This window comes from Rhipicephalus microplus, chromosome 9 (genome assembly GCF_043290135.1).
Source record: "Rhipicephalus microplus isolate Deutch F79 chromosome 9, USDA_Rmic, whole genome shotgun sequence".
NCBI lineage: Eukaryota > Metazoa > Arthropoda > Arachnida > Ixodida > Ixodidae > Rhipicephalus > Rhipicephalus microplus.
Genome location: NC_134708.1, coordinates 125,604,523 through 125,620,638, shown reverse-complemented (window position 1 = coordinate 125,620,638; position 16,116 = coordinate 125,604,523). Strand labels below are relative to the sequence as shown.

General features: G+C 46.8%; 2 protein-coding genes across 2 annotated transcripts in view; one reads left to right on the top strand and one right to left on the bottom strand.

Annotated features, from left to right (window-relative positions):
* Nucleotides 1-16,116, top strand: part of LOC119163047 (uncharacterized) — a 512,110-nt gene that overhangs the window by 18,761 nt on the left and 477,233 nt on the right. The window lies entirely within an intron of this gene.
* LOC142771453 (uncharacterized) lies at nucleotides 1,892-12,439 on the bottom strand. Its single transcript, XM_075872920.1, has 2 exons — nucleotides 10,885-12,439; nucleotides 1,892-3,022 (listed from the first exon to the last, which is right to left on the bottom strand). Exons 1-2 carry the CDS (start codon nucleotides 12,409-12,411, stop codon nucleotides 2,903-2,905), a joined length of 1,647 nt encoding a protein of 548 aa, XP_075729035.1. The 5' UTR covers nucleotides 12,412-12,439; the 3' UTR covers nucleotides 1,892-2,902.

Genomic DNA, 16,116 nt, shown 5'->3' with positions numbered 1-16,116 from the left:
GAGAAATGAAATCATTTGCGCTTGAAGAAGGGGAACAGTAAATACAATAAAAATGATGTTCTGATTATCTTTTACAAAAGAATGGTTAAAGTCAATCCACACGGATTCACAAAGCGGGATGCCTAAAAAAAAGTCTTGTCGTCGGGTGGGAGAACAATTGCAATGTGTTGAGTATGGCGAAAATCTGATATCAGGAACTAGGGTGTATTGCAGCGCTATGATGTCGGGTTTCTGATCTAGCGTATCTATGTATTGTTGCAGCGATGCCGCTTTACGACGGAAGCTTCTGCAGTTCCACTATATTATGTTTGGGCTTCGAGGCAGTTGCGCCGTCATGGGTTCGGAGAGGATGTCTCTTCTGAATCGCCGGTTTTACGCGCTGTCGCGGACATATCACGTCGCCCCGTGGGAAGCTTAACAAGTGTCCTTCTGTGCCCCTGTTCCAGCTGTGAGACGCCACGCTTGTATTTGCAAGTGATAGCGTCTAGTTCAAGTAGCTCGGGTCGCACAGCTTCCTTTATTGAGGCCAAACTTTGTTCCCTGGAATTGGAGCGAGCGTCGCTTGCGTGGCGGCACACTAACTATGAGTGCTCTTGTAACGAAGAACACAGCTGCGGTCTAGCGGGCTCAATGAGCACTAGCGTACACACCAGCGCAACGAAGAGAGACATCCCCCCCCCCCCGCCGCAAACAGAGTAAGCTCCTAAAAGCTTTATTGACTTTACAGAAGCTCTTAAGCTATAATGCTAATTGAAATCATTCTCAATATTTTAGGGCAACCAGGTGTAGGTGTAGACTTTTTAATGCAAACGAAGGTGACTGGACCATGTAGGGCAGAAGTGCATGCATTTACATTCGACGTTACATTAATCCTCATTAGGCACGATACATTATTAAAAGTTCGATGACAATTGTAGACAAAACAGCGTAACAACAATTAATTTATTATTGTTTTAGAGTCCCTTGAACGTTGCTACAGACATTGCTATTGGTTTTCGGTGGCGAATAGTCATTAAATTGTTAGGTAAATGGTCTCAAGATGGTCTGAACATGGTCGATAGAGTACGGGGAAACTTTTTTGTACTTTTTTGCATGTTGCTTCAGTGTCCATTGAAAGTTATTAGGGAAACATTACTGGTAATCTATGACCAACATTCGAGGAGCTTTCTTTAAAATGGGCTAAATACAAATCCAAAGTTCTCTCAAATGAGGCTCCATTGGCACATACATACTCTAAACCTTTCTTCTTAACCCGCAGGGGCGTCTGCGCAAGAAGTAGGCGTTTGGTGCGTAGCGACACCACGTACCCAAGCTAAAGGGTGGGGTGGGTGGGGGGGGGGGGGGGCTTCAACTTTTTCCCAAGCCTAGCCGTTCGTGGATTTGCCGTGTACGGCGAAAAGGGGATCCTGGGGGTTGAGCCGAAGCCGGGTGACTGGACCTTAAAGGCCCCCCGGCAGAAGTAATGCACCCCTTTGGCCCCAGCTTCACGTAGACGGCACCCGTAGACAGACCTGACAGGAAAAAAAACCGACAGCCGCCTTTTCCTGTCTCTAACTCCCGTCATCTTCGCCTTTCTCTCACACATTTTATCTGTCCGGTCTTCTCTTCTAGTTGCTTCTACTTTTCCTGGTGGCGAGGGTTAACCTTGTGTGCTTATCCAACCTTGGATAAACCATATTAGGTTATAGTGACAGTGAACTGTTGGCGTTGCGCAGACTTGTTCACATGCTCTGCCACGTCCCCTAGTTGAACTTCGTGCTCGGCGGTAGGCGCGGTTGCCGAACAAACACTTTTTTCCATGCAATCACCAAACCCCTCCCTAAGTGATCTCGTCCAGAAAAGGGTACGCACCGAAGCAGCCTCACAGTTTCCCTTTGGTCCTTACGCCACAAGACACTGCCCACCATCGTAATCGCAGTGTGTAGTGAAGAATCAAGACTTCTTCCCAAAATATCATGGCACAGATTGTGAAACCACAGGAAAGAAAGCAACAAACATATCATCGCTTCTAGTTTCAAGATGCCTCACTAATACCATACTGATACCATTGGCGCTGGTTACAAGCCACTAAGATGCCCAGTGGGGACCTGCTAATAGAAGTCAACGACAAAATCGAGCTTCGGAAACAAAACAACCTTGTTGCAAAAGGGGACAAACCTCTCACCGTTACCGCTCACCGCACATTAAAAACAGTGAAAGGTGTCGTATCGGATGAAGCTCTTGTAGACCAGCAAGATGTGCAGCGCCTTAAAATCAGGCGAAATAATGCAGAACTCCTGTTGTGGGTCATACACGCCGCTTAGAAGGAAATCAGCCGGTCAAGCAGCGTGCCTTTATTGCATACCAAAGTAGCCGGACAGCCGCCTGGCTGCCGGTGGACAACGCAAGGCAAAATTACAGAGTTGCTTACATCTAGGCCCTCACAGCGGCTTACGAACGGTTTGGGGGGCGAGGGAGAAAACTGATAGAACAGTGCGCGCAACTGTACGTGGCGTTACCGCATTTCGTCACTGATATACCACAACTCCCCACAAAACACATCATACTGACGTATGAAGCAAACACACTCCCAGAGACAGCCTCTACAGGCTGTCTCATGCTACGTGTCTGACCATATTAACCAAACCCCAAGTGTTGTTTCAAGTGCCAACTGTTTGGCCATGCTTCCCAAAGCTGTCGAGGGCAGCTCATGGGCACAAGGTGCGCCACCACAGGGCACTCTGCTGATGACTGAAAAATTGAGGCTGAGACCCATTGTGCGAATTGTATTGGTGACCATCCCGCATATTCCCGCTCATGCTCAGCAGTGAAAAGAGAAAAAGAAATTCTCACAATTAAATTCCAAGCAAACGTCAATTTCAGGGAAGCCCGACAGCGTACAACTCACACTTTCCTACAGAAGTCATTCGCCGACAAAGCCTACCTTACGTACACGACTGTCTGGCGCCTTACCAGAGGCGATGGACACCACTGGTCCACCGGCGCAGACTGTGCCGAAAGAGCGATGAGAACACCTCGACCACTGCAAGAAAGGCAATATACCAATCACAGGACCTCCTAAAGGCTCTGTAAATTAACTCACTCCTAATCCGTACTCACAGCACCACTTTACACGCAATACGGAAACACAAATTACACAACGTAACTTCAGAGGACTGCTTAAACACCTCGGATGTGTCCAAGAATTTTTTAACAAACACACACCAAAAGTGCTGTATGTACAGGAAACACACTTGAAATCAAAACACAAGAATTTTCTTAGAGACCATATCATCTTCCGCAAAAATCGAGATGACGCTATCGCATCATCAGGTGGTGTTGTTATTATATTAGACAAATGCATAGCGTGCCAAGGTTGGCAGATACAGGCGGCCCTCGAAGCAGTGGCCGTTCTTGCTGTAGTCTTAAGCAAACTTGTTACCATTTGCTCAGCGTACATCTCCCCTTATTATCAGCTGTAGAAGCAAGAATTTTAGTTTTTCATGGACCAAATACTTGAACCATACATCGTCTTTAGCGATTTTGATGCCGACAGCCCTTTGTGGGGTGACTCGAGGAGTGATGCGCGAGGCCGCTTGATTGAGAACTTTTTTTTCACAGATGCATGCATTTTAAATTAAAAAGAACCAACATTTTTTAGCCTTGCGAACAAAACATACTCGTACATAGTTTCTCCTACATTTTAACCTGATTTTAATTTGGATGTTATTAAAAACACCTATAGGAGTGATCACTTTTCCATAATACTGAGAACGCCAAAAGAAAACGAATTCCTACCACAGGCTCTAACTTGAAAGGTACACAGAGCTGATTGGGAGAAGTACCACAATCTTAGTACTATATTGTGCGCCGAGATTTCCTCGCTAGGAATTGACTCTGCTGCTGTGCATTTTGTCGCTTTTATTATTGACGCTTTTTGAAAAAGTATTCCCCAGACAATTTGTCCCTGCCGACGTCGCGTCCCGTCCTAGAACGACGACTGCAGTAACGCTCGCAAAAAGCAGAATAAAGCGTGGGGTCTACTGCACGACTATACAACTGCAAAGAATCTGATCAATTTCAAACAAGTAAAGTCTCAAGGGTGAAGAAAGTGCCGACAAGCTAGGAGGGAAAGCTGGCTGAAGTTTTTATCAGGTATTCATCCCTGTACAATACCTATACCTATGAGACTAAGTTCTGGAACAGAGTAATTAGGATAAGAGGCCGACAGACACACTCACTTCCTTTAGTACACACAGAGGGTAACATCCTTAGAAACCAAGCGAACTCCCTGGATGCATACTTCAAACACGTGTCAAGCCCATCGTATTGTTCTGATACATTCAAACTGCATGATGACAGAGTAGAAAGACAAAAAGACAGGTCTCGTGTGAGTCGTGACGGACAATATCCGCGCTTTGGCCGGGTTATTGATTACGCAGTGTTCTCCTGGCAGTTCCTGTACTCTTAGCAACGTTTACAAAACGTTTCGTCCACCACAGGGCCTGAGCAGTGGGCAGAACGAGCACATATCTATGTGTCGTGTGGCAGATGACGCGGATGAAGCATTTCAAGTGTTCAGCGAAATTCCGTTGTGCACCATGACGAAGCGGAACGACGACGAACGCCTTGCAGGTCAGTGGCGGTTGGCCAGTGCTCCTGCTTGTGGCAACGAACGAAACTGTTGTGCCAGCAAGACGCAATGAGGACCATGAGCGCATACGTAGTTTTGTGTTCGGCATGTGTACAGTAACAGCTTGCATGTGTGTATTAAAAAACCTTTTTTGTTCCGCCTGTTATACTCGCCCCCAGCATTTTAATCTCGACGTTAGAGCAAGTGCGTTCAAGTGTCACATGCACCCTGCTCCGAGTCATCACAGTCGCAGAATGCGGTCGCCGGTGAGTTTCACGCGTAACACGGGCACTGTGGCCTGACGCTCCATCGGTCGCATGGCGGAGTGCAACCGTAGAAGGCGCACGACCAATCGTGTTGTCGGTACGGTGGCTGAATTGATGACGTTAAAATACTCGATGTTGTCAGTCCATTTAGCGCGCGTTCTCTTGTACTTGCTTCGTTGTCGGCGAGCTGTTACTCGCCGTTAATACTCGGACGAAACGATTTCGCTGAAGGCGTCGCGCTGGCCCAGAGTGTTGAGCCCCGTTCCATTAGTTTCGAATTGTCACGACACGCGCGCTGCGCAGCCCACGTGCTTTCCGAGCTGGACAGAGAGTCATGCCTTCTGCTTTATATTCAGATGTAAACAAGAGAGAAGAATTTGCCCAGTAATTATGGCCGACTTCCGGCTTCACCACGGCTTCACAACGAGTGACGTCAGGGCCTCTCCTAAGTTTTTTTTTTTTTTCTTTCCTCCGTGCAGCTGCGCGTTAACGTGACTCTCTCCCTCATTCGCAGCAGCTGTCGGCTCCTCCCAACACACCTAGGTGGCGTTGTTCCTCCGCCCGCCCGCTCGCTCGGAGCAGGTCGGTTGGTGCAGGAACAGCGCGCAACGAGAGATAAGTTTTACTTTATTTCTTTGTGTTTGTGAACACCATTAATATTTATTCTCTCCTAATCAATAACTTGAATTGCGAGTACTGTAGGTGTGGGACACGGGCAACGTTGCAGTGGCGTCGACCACGTGAACGGGGTAGGCGGCTGTTTTCAAGAAGTTCGCTGCACCCGGTTAGCTGTTAAACAGCCAGAGCCGAACACGAAGTGGACCTAGTGAGAGGCTACTTGCGAAATTGAACACGTGTGTGTGAGAGGTAGGCGGCAGCTTCAAACAGTTCAAGTAGGAGAGCTAGCTTAAGAGGCTGGATAGCGGAATTAGGGTTGAACTTGGGTTGTCGGGCGCTCGGTTGATGGGCTGTTGGGTGATGGCTAAGGAGGCTAAGAAAACCACGGGCGAGAGCGAGCTAGTGCGGTGCGAAGAATGCAAGCGCTGGTTCTACTTGTACAAGACAGCATTCATGAGTTTGGACGACGCGCAGTAGGCAAAGTGTGGCAGCTTGGGCTAGTTGATAAGGCATGACGATATATATATATAGCGCGAGAACAAAACAACGACACAGACACAAGAACGACGCGAAGGACACGAGTGCTGGTGTCCTTCGTCTCCTTCTTGTCTCTGTGTCGCCCTTTCGTTATCGCGTTTTAAATATATCAGCAGAAGGCGAGCTTCGTGTGCAGGCTGTGCGAGTAAGTGAAGGCGGCCGTGCAGCGCATGGAGGCTAGCATCGAGGAGCTTCCGGGGGAGCTTAGGGCGGAACGGGAGCAGAGGATAGAACTTAAAAAAAGCGAGCGTCACGTGAGCGGGAGGAGGCTACCGCCAGTCCTTTAGAGCAAATGAAGGGTGACCTTCAAAAAGAACGGGAAGAGCAGACTGAGCTCGAGCAGCGGGTGAGGGAGCTAATGGCACTTTGCCCCGGCCCCGTGTGGTGTGAGACGGAAGACTTGGGTAGCGCAGAAGGCAACAGGCGGGAAGAAACAGGAGAGAACGGAGGTTAGGAGGCCGCAAAGACTGGCCACAGCACGGAGGCTCCGAGAACATTCAGCTCCGTGGCACGGCAGTCTTCGAGCAGGGTGGGAAAACAGAACAGACGGCAGAGAGAGAAACAGGTGAAGCAAACAGGGACGCCATCACAAGCTGGAAGCCAGTGATTGGAGCTCAGAAGGAACCTAGTGATGGGGGACTCTAACGTGGCCGGAGTTAGGGATGACGTCTTCATGACAGTGAAGGAAGATCGGAGAGTGAGGGTGGAGGCCCAGTCAGAAAAGAGCATGGTGGATGCACTGGCCAAAGGTCAGGAGGTTGTAGAGGACAGCATGGAGGGAGAAAATCACGTCATTATTCATGCTGGGCTCAATTTATTTATTTATTTATTTATTTATTCAGGTTACCCCTAAAGGCCCTCTAGAAGAGGGTATTACATAGGGGGGGGGGGGGGGCCAATACAACATGGTTTGCCAATACAACATACAGAAATACATGGGGAATACAATACATGGGGCCAATACAACAAAACAGAAAAAAAAGCAGTACAGCGAGATACAGTGCAACCTGACAACCGCAACAAAGCACAAACCATGAATACGGGCAGCAATTGCATGGCGTTATACAATAGTTAAAAAACGAAAGAAAACAAAACAACAAAGGCAAAAAATATTTAGTTAGTCACCGTAGTGCGCATGAGCTCTGAAAACTTTACCGAGTCTTTCTCGGTGGCAATATGTGCAGGCAAACTGTTCCACTCAATAATAGTGCGCGGGATGAATGACTGAGCGAACCGAAGGGTGCGAGATAGCGGGCGTTTGACTTTGTTAGGATGATCACGGCGGGGAAAGATGGAACAGGCGGGTTCAAAGAAACTGTCATGTAATGATGGGTGATTGTAAAGTTTGTGAAAAAGTGATAGGCGTGCATATTTCCGACGAGTGGCCAAATCCTCTAGCTCAGCACGGTTTTTTAAGTTATTTACGCTGGAATAGGTAGAATAATCGGAGTAAATGAAACGAGCAGCTCGGTTTTGCAAAGATTCAATATTTAATACGATGTAGGCTTGATGAGGATCCCAAATGGCACTGGCATATTCTATTTTAGGGCGAATTAAAGTGGTAAAAGCAAGTTTTTTTAACTGCGATGGAGCCTGTTTAAGATTTCGTTTCAGTAACCCGAGAGACCGGTTAGCAGCTGCAAGAGTGACTTCTATATGATGGTGCCAAGATAGATTCGATTGAAAGTGGAGACCAAGGTACTTGTAGGTAGATGTTAACTCAAGTGTCATATTATTCAACGAGTATTGACTAGGAAAACGTGTAGCATCGTTAGTAAAGGACATGCACTTTGTTTTAGAAACATTTAACGACATAAGCCAAGTTGAACACCAATGATTAACTTTGTTAAGGTCAGATTGCAAAGCTAAGCGGTCCGAATCAGAAGAAATGTTACGGTATATTACGCAGTCGTCCGCGAAAAGTCGAACGTGTGAAGATAAAGAATTGGGTAGATCATTAATGTAAACGAGGAAGAGTAGAGGACCAAGAACACTGCCTTGAGGTACACCAGATGTTACCGGTAAAGAGGAAGAATAAAAATTCATAGCGAAGGTGAATTGAGACCTGGAGGAAAGAAAAGCTTTTATCCATGCAAGAACTATAGGGTGAATGTTAAGTTGTTCTAGCTTTAGTAGTAATCTGTGGTGAGGAACGCGGTCAAAAGCTTTAGCAAAATCTAAGAAAATGGCGTCGACCTGGCAACCAGCATCGATGGATTTATGAAGGTCGTGAACAAAACCGGCAAGTTGGGTGTCGCATGAAAATCCCTTGCGAAAACCGTGCTGAAAATTGAAAATGATATTGTGACGTTCGAGATAGTTTATTACTTGAGTGTGTATGATATGCTCCATGAGTTTGCAAATGGTACTAGTTAAGGAAATGGGCCTGTAATTTAGCGGTGAGGAACGTTCACCTGATTTGAAGAGGGGGACGACTTTAGCTGATAGCCAATCTTGGGGTAGAGTTCCGGTAGACAAAGACTGTGAAAACAGAGCGCATAAGAAGGGGGTGATACTGAATGATATAGATTTCAGGATTTTATTATTTAAGCCTATATTATCCAAGGTGGAAGAAATTTTTAGTTTCTGTAAAAGGGACAGAACACCGGCCTCACTGATAACAATCTCCGGCATGACTGTGCTGCTGAAACTATGCAATATGGGAGCGGTTGAAACGTCTTCTCTGGTAAAAACTGAGGAAAACGCCTGGTTTAAGACATCTGCGCATTGAGATGTGGGAACTGAAACGCCATCGTTATTGCTTAGGACTATATCAGGATAACATTTGGGGTTAACAACGCGCCAGAATCTGCGGGGATTATTTGCAAGTATAGATGATAAATCATGGTTAAAGAAATGGCGGCGAGCAGATTTCAAAAGCGACTGATATTCTTTATCGCATTTTTTGTATTTCGTCCAATAGTTAAAGGTATCCTTTTGGACGGCCTGTTTAAATAAACGTTTTTTTTTGTTGTTCAACCGTCGGAGCTGCTGAGTAAACCAAGGAACCGTGCTTCGGGTTTTCACCGTGATGACAGGTATGAATTTATTGATGAGACCAGTAAGTTTATTTTTTAACAGCAACCAGTTTTCTTGAATGGTGCGCTGGAGGTGACCATGTATAAATTCTTCGTAAAAGGCAGACAATTCATTATTTATACTATCAAAGTTACCTCTGTTATAGCACCTAATCGATTTGTTAGTTGCTATTCTTTCGACCAGTGGGCGAATCAAGTTTCCGGTAATAATCGCATGGTCGGAAAGACCATCAAAAATATTAATGTTCGAGCAAACATCGGGCTGATTTGTTAAAATTAGGTCAAGGGTATTAGAACTTGTCGCTGAGCAGCGTGTAGGAAAATTGATGAGTTGAGTTAAAGAAAAGTCCAGGCAACTTTGCAAAAATTTGTGCGCTTCAACATCACTTGGTGGAACAGTAAGGGCACTCCAGTTAATGGCAGGAAAATTGAAATCACCGAAAATGATTAGTACAGCGTTCGGAAAACGGGTGTGAATATCGCCCAGAACACGAGAAAATTCATCCGAAAACATGCAGCCCATATCGGGGGGACGGTAAAAAACAGCAATTATAACATGGCTACCAGCACACTTCAAGGAAACAAAGGCACATTCCAGAAAAGAACATACTGAGATGGGGGTAACAACAAGATCATTCTTGACGGCAAGGAGGACACCACCGCCCCTTCGGTGCTTTCGATCGTAACGAAAAAAGTTGAATTCAGATGCACAAACAAAGATATTGTTATCACTAACAGTGTCATTAAGCCATGTTTCGGTTAATATTACTACTGATGCTGACAACGAGTCTATCAGTGAAGAAAGAGGGACAGTTTTAGAAAGAACACTACGGATATTTGTAAACAAGAATGGAAAATGTTTGACTATCGGGCGGGGTACGAGAGGCGAAGAACACTCAATTCTTGTAGGAGAGCCACGTCATTTGCACGTGTCGTTTACGGGGGTTTTCGCCGCGTGTGCGTTTTCACGAGGATTTAATCGGACAGCGCATTCATTTACAGTGTCCCACACGTAGATGTCGTCATTCACGAACAGCTTAGTGAATACAAGGCGGCAACGGTCACCCTCCTTGGCTACAGATCTCTTGAACTGGGCAAGCTTTCGACGCTTGTCGCGAACGGGCACCGAGTAATCGCGCGAGATGCTGAAGGGCGTGTTTTTTAGTTTAGGTCCTTTGTTCAAAATTGCTTCGATTTCCCTATCGTTGAAAAACTTGGCTATAATGGGTCTCTTTTTGTCCCGTACAAAACGACCTAATCTGTGAGCTCGGGCAACGGAATCTACTGTTATGCCTAACTTTGACGCGCAAAAGTCCCTAACGAGACCTTCAGTTGCATCCCACGTTTCAGATGGTTCTTTATCATCTACGCCAAAGAAAAGAACATTGGAACGCCGAGATCTATTTTCCAGGTCGTCGATTTTGTCTTGTAATGTAGAAAAATGATCGTGGGTTGGTAGAATTACGCTTTTATCGTTGTTTTGCATTTTAGATTCGATAGCCTGCACCCGAGTTTTGAGCTGTTCGACATCGTTTTGAATAGCAGCATGTATTAATAAAACCTTATTTACGGATTCCAGCAAAGTAGCGTTGTTGTTTTCTAGGCGCTTAATAGCATCGAACACGAAATTCAATTTTTCTTCCTGGGGCTTATTCATTGGTCCAGGGTTTTCCTCCACGTCACCGTGAAGTAACAAAAGGCGGCTGAGGAACAGCGCTGCACTCCGAGCAAATTTCAAAAACCCAGAAGGCCAAGACACCACCAAAAGGCAAATATCATCGTTCCGGTAGGAACAACAGTTGTAATAACTAACCTGCAGATACATGATGGGTGAGCGTCGATCCGCAGCGGCAGTGCCGTGGCCCGAAGTGTCGATGCAGCCGGCGCGCTTTTGAAGGGGTGGGTCAGCCGACGTTGCACCATGTTGCCGGACGGCGAACACCGTAAAGTCCAGATTTGGCGGCAAACCATCCGAAACCCGAAAAAACGGGCTGTGGTGCGCGGAAAAGCTGCTCAAAGGTGTACCCGAGCACACGCCAGAATCTTCGGTGACTGTAGTCGGTAGGCCATCCGATGAAGCAGACGACAGCTGGCCCACGACGGCAAAAAGCAGCACCTGCAGATACATGATGGGTGAGCGTCGATCCGCAGCGGCAGTGCCGTGGCCCGAAGTGTCGATGCAGCCGGCGCGCTTTTGAAGGGGTGGGTCAGCCGACGTTGCACCATGTTGCCGGACGGCGAACACCGTAAAGTCCAGATTTGGCGGCAAACCATCCGAAACCCGAAAAAACGGGCTGTGGTGCGCGGAAAAGCTGCTCAAAGGTGTACCCGAGCACACGCCAGAATCTTCGGTGACTGTAGTAGGTAGGCCATCCGATGAAGCAGACGACAGCTGGCCCACGACCGCAAAAAGCAGCACCTGCAGATACATGATGGGTGAGCGTCGATCCGCCGCGGCAGTGCCGTGGCCCGAAGTGTCGATGCAGCCGGCGCGCTTTTGAAGGGGTGGGTCAGACGACGTTGCACCATGTTGCCGGACGGCGAACACCGTAAAGTCCAGACTTGGCGGCAAACCATCCGAAACCCGAAAAAACGGGCTGTGGTGCGCGGAAAAGCTGCTCAAAGGTGTACCCGAGCACACGCCAGAATCTTCGGTGACTGTAGTCGGTAGGCCATCCGATGAAGCAGACGACAGCTGGCCCACGACGGCAAAAAGCAGCACCTGCAGATACATGATGGGTGAGCGTCGATCCGCAGCGGCAGTGCCGTGGCCCGAAGTGTCGATGCAGCCGGCGCGCTTTTGAAGGGGTGGGTCAGCCGACGTTGCACCATGTTGCCGGACGGCGAACACCGTAAAGTCCAGATTTGGCGGCAAACCATCCGAAACCCGAAAAAACGGGCTGTGGTGCGTGGAAAAGCTGCTCAAAGGTGTACCCGAGCACACGCCAGAATCTTCGGTGACTGTAGTCGGTAGGCCATCCGATGAAGCAGACGACAGCTGGCCCACGACGGCAAAAAGCAGCACCTGCAGATACATGATGGGTGAGCGTCGATCCGCAACGGCAGTGCCGTGGCCCGAAGTGTCGATGCAGCCGGCGCGCTTTTGAAGGGGTGGGTCAGCCGACGTTGCACCATGTTGCCGGACGGCGAACACCGTAAAGTCCAGATTTGGCGGCAAACCATCCGAAACCCGAAAAAACGGGCTGTGGTGCGCGGAAAAGCTGCTCAAAGGTGTACCCGAGCACACGCCAGAATCTTCGGTGACTGTAGTCGGTAGGCCATCCGATGAAGCAGACGACAGCTGGCCCACGACGGCAAAAAGCAGCACCTGCAGATACATGATGGGTGAGCGTCGATCCGCAGCGGCAGTGCCGTGGCCCGAACAATGTTTTCAAGGGCAAGTATTAGAACCTTCAGAGACAGAATATAGGATGCGTAAACTCCGAGAAGCCTCTGGGAGTGTGCATGTGACCATATGCACAGTTCCACAGGTCTGGGGGCAGTCTCATGGGATTAAAAGGATGGCAGTGGACGCCAACTGTATGATTAGGGTATGAGCCGGCAACTCGGGTACAGCGTAATGGAAGTGAACCAAGACGTGTATGAGCCCGGCGCTCGCCCCTTTGCATAGGATGGCATTCACTATAGTGGGGCAACGGGCAGGAGGGTCGGTTATAGAATTAGTCGTAAAGCCACAGCTTTTTTAGGGGAACCAAGAACCCTGAGGCCAACAGTGTAGTTAAAGACGGTTCTAAAGGGACACAAATATTCAAGCCACACGGAATCCGTGGGAGAAGAAATCGACGGAAGCACAAGAGCCGAGCTAAGTCAGACGTAGGCTATATTAACATGCAGGGTGGCAAGAATAGGTTGAAGTGGCAAGAGATAGAAGAGCAGTTGAGGCAGGAGGAGCTGATGGTATATTGGGTTGTGTACACACATCTTCGAGACATGGAGCAACCACCTTGCAATCCGGACTACGTATGGGAATACTGCAAGAAAACAGAAGGCAGCAAAAATGGGGGTAAAATTGGTTCATTCATATATATAAAAGTATGGGTTGGCAAAGAGTCAAGCAGGGATGCATGGAAGATTTATGGTTAAGAAGGAAAGTAGCTGGGCAGATGACACTCCTTGGTTTGGTGTACTTGTGGACGAGAGCAAAGGCCAGAGGAGAAAACTGTGCAATGGTGGAGTGTATATCAAATGACGTTGAGGAATTAGGAGGAGAGTGTGAGATAATTTTACTGGGAGATATGAATGCGCACATAGAAGATATAGATGGGTATACTGACTTAACAGGCAAAATGATCATGGATATGTGTGAAAGGCATGATTTGATCATTTGCAACAGTACTGAAAAGTGTGAAGGGCAAATAACATGGGAGGTAGGAAGGCTGCAGTCGACGGTAGGTTATGTATTGATGCCACGTAGGATGTATGATAGGCTCAGAGGAATGTACATAGATGAATGTGGCTCCGTAAGTCTGGGTAGTGATCACAAACTAAGTTTTGGAAGAGCAGTGAAAGTGGGAAGGAGACAAGATGAGCACCTACAGGAAAATTTTTATTGTGAAAGGCAAGTAGAAATAGCCACAAAACAAATTGAGAAAGTAATCACTGAAGATGATAAAAGTGTTTACATACATGAATATAATTAGATTGTTTGAGCTAGAGCTTGCTAAGGCACGTGACAAGTTATCTCGGGAAAGAAGACACAAACCCAAGAGATCATGAGATGAGGAAGTCAAGAGAGCCATAGCAAAACGTCAGGAAGTCTCTAGGGAACACATACATGCTAAGCAGTGGGATGAACCAACAGATGATGTTGAAAGAAATTGGGACATCTTTCTAAGCTGTAGAAAGGAAGCATCCCTTCTGATTAATGAAAAGATTATAAGAAAGGGGCCTCAGTGGCTGGCAGAAGTACACAAAAAGGATAAAAAAGCAGCTGCAAAATTATGCAGCTGCAAAACTCCCTAAGAAATGAGACAAGCCTAGAGCAGAGGTTTTTAACTACAGCTCAAGGTGCTAGGCTAGAAGGGGATTAAGCGATGGATTATGTAAGAACAAGGGTGACATGAAAATTCGACAAATAAGTGCCTTATGCACCACTATAGACAAGGATAGATCGAGTGGCACAATGGCTCCATTATCCCAACGAGAGTGGGAAAGGGTTGAGAAGAGGGTTCCTAGTAGTACATCAACAGGCCCAGATGGCATTCGAATTATGCTCATAAAGATTGGATCCGAAGTCTAAGCAGACATTGAGAGAGGCAGCGAGCAAAACAATAACTTATAGTAAAGTCCCCGATGGATGAAAACTTAGCAGGATGAGCATGATCTACAAAGGAAATGGGGACAAAGCTTGCATAAACCACTACCATCCTATAACAGTGACATCAGCGGTCTATAGGCTGACGATGCAGGTTATAAAAGAAAGAGTGCAGGCATGGATAGAGGTTGAGGGGGTGCTGGGGAAACTGCAGATTAGGTTTCGGAAACACAGGTGGTTGGGAGACAATTTGTTCTCACTGAGGCAATGCATCGAAATAGCAGAAAAGCAACACAGGCCACTGTGGCTAGCATTTTCGGATATCAAGGGAGCGTACGATAGCGTGGTTCAAGAGGACTTGTGGGGAATATGGACACACTAGGTGTGGAAGATGGAGTCACTAATCTTTTGAAAGATATTTATAAAAGTAGCAAGGGAGTTATAAAGTGGGAAAAACAGGTATCCAAGCCCACAGAGGTAAAACGGGGGCTTAGGCAGGGGTGTCCTCTGTCACTCCTGTTATTCATGATGTACCTACAAGGATTAGAGGCCAAATTAAAGGAAACTAGACTTGGCTTAAACCTCTCTCTCGTCAAACAAGGAAACCTTATTGAACAGGCACTACCAGTATTGATGTACGCAGATGATATAGTGCTAATGGCCAACAACAAGGAAGATTTGCGGAGCATAATGGACATCTGCGGTAATGACGTATATAGGTTAGATTTCAGATTCAGTAAGAAAAAATCAGCAGTTATGATTTTTATTGATAATGAAGCTTAGGATACAGGAGGTCGCGCTAGAGATAACAGATAAATACAAATGTCTGGGCGCATGAATAAGCAATGGCACCGAGTCCCTAATGCAACATGAGATATACGTAATGACTAAAGGCAACAGGAATGCAGTAGTGATAAAAACTAGGGCACTGTGGAATTAAATTAGGTATGATGCTGTGAGAGGAATATGGAAAGAGGTCATGGTTCCTGGTCTGACGTCGGGCAATGCGGTCTTGTGCATGAGATCAGAAGTTCAAGCAAGATTAGAAATTGAGCAACAATGAATAGGTAGGCTTGCTTTAGGAGCTCGCGGGATTGCACCAAATCAGTGAGTACAAGGTGATATGGGATGGACATCAATTGAGGGAAGGGAAGCTAGCAGCAAGATAAAATTTGAGAAGCGATTGGGAGAAATGAGGCAGGAGCGTTGGGCTAGGAAAGTTTTCAGCTACTTATACATGAAGAATTTCGATACAAAACGGGGGAAGCTAATCAGAAATTTGACGGGTAAATATTTAGAAAACAGTAGGGGGCTAAGTAAAAAGAACTATCGGTTAAAAAGGAGGTGAAGAAAACGGAGAACGACATGAGGAGAATCGGCATGATTAAGAAGTCTGCACTAGAGATCTGTCAAACTTTTAAGCAGGAAATTGCCAAAGAAAGAATCTGTGATAATATTCGTGGTAGTTCTCTACTGTTTTAGGCCTGGACGGGTGTATTGTGAACCAAGGCATATTGGGCCAAATACGAAGGGTAGACACGGTATGCAGTGCATGTGGAGAGGAGGAGGAAACTGTCGAACACTTGATATTGTTCTGAAAAGGGCTTCAGCCTATAGTTCAGGATGATAGCGCAGAGTTTTTCAAAGCACTGGGGTTTACGGACAGGGAGGGCAAATAGACTAAGCGGGTTGAATTAACTAGAAGGAGGTTATATGAGTGGTGACTAAAGTCAAGGCACGAGGGAAAATTAAATCCTTCACTGCAACGTA

What these genes read in the sequence shown, in the direction of transcription:
- LOC142771453 (XM_075872920.1), bottom strand. Translation starts at nt 12,411, where the DNA reads ATGTATCTGCAGGTGCTGCTTTTTGCCGTCGTGGGCCAGCTGTCGTCT. An exon ending in CACCCATCATGTATCTGCAG is followed by an intron (nt 3,023 to 10,884) that starts GTTAGTTATTAC and finishes CCTTTCTTGCAG; the next exon opens with TGGTCGAGGTGTTCTCATCG.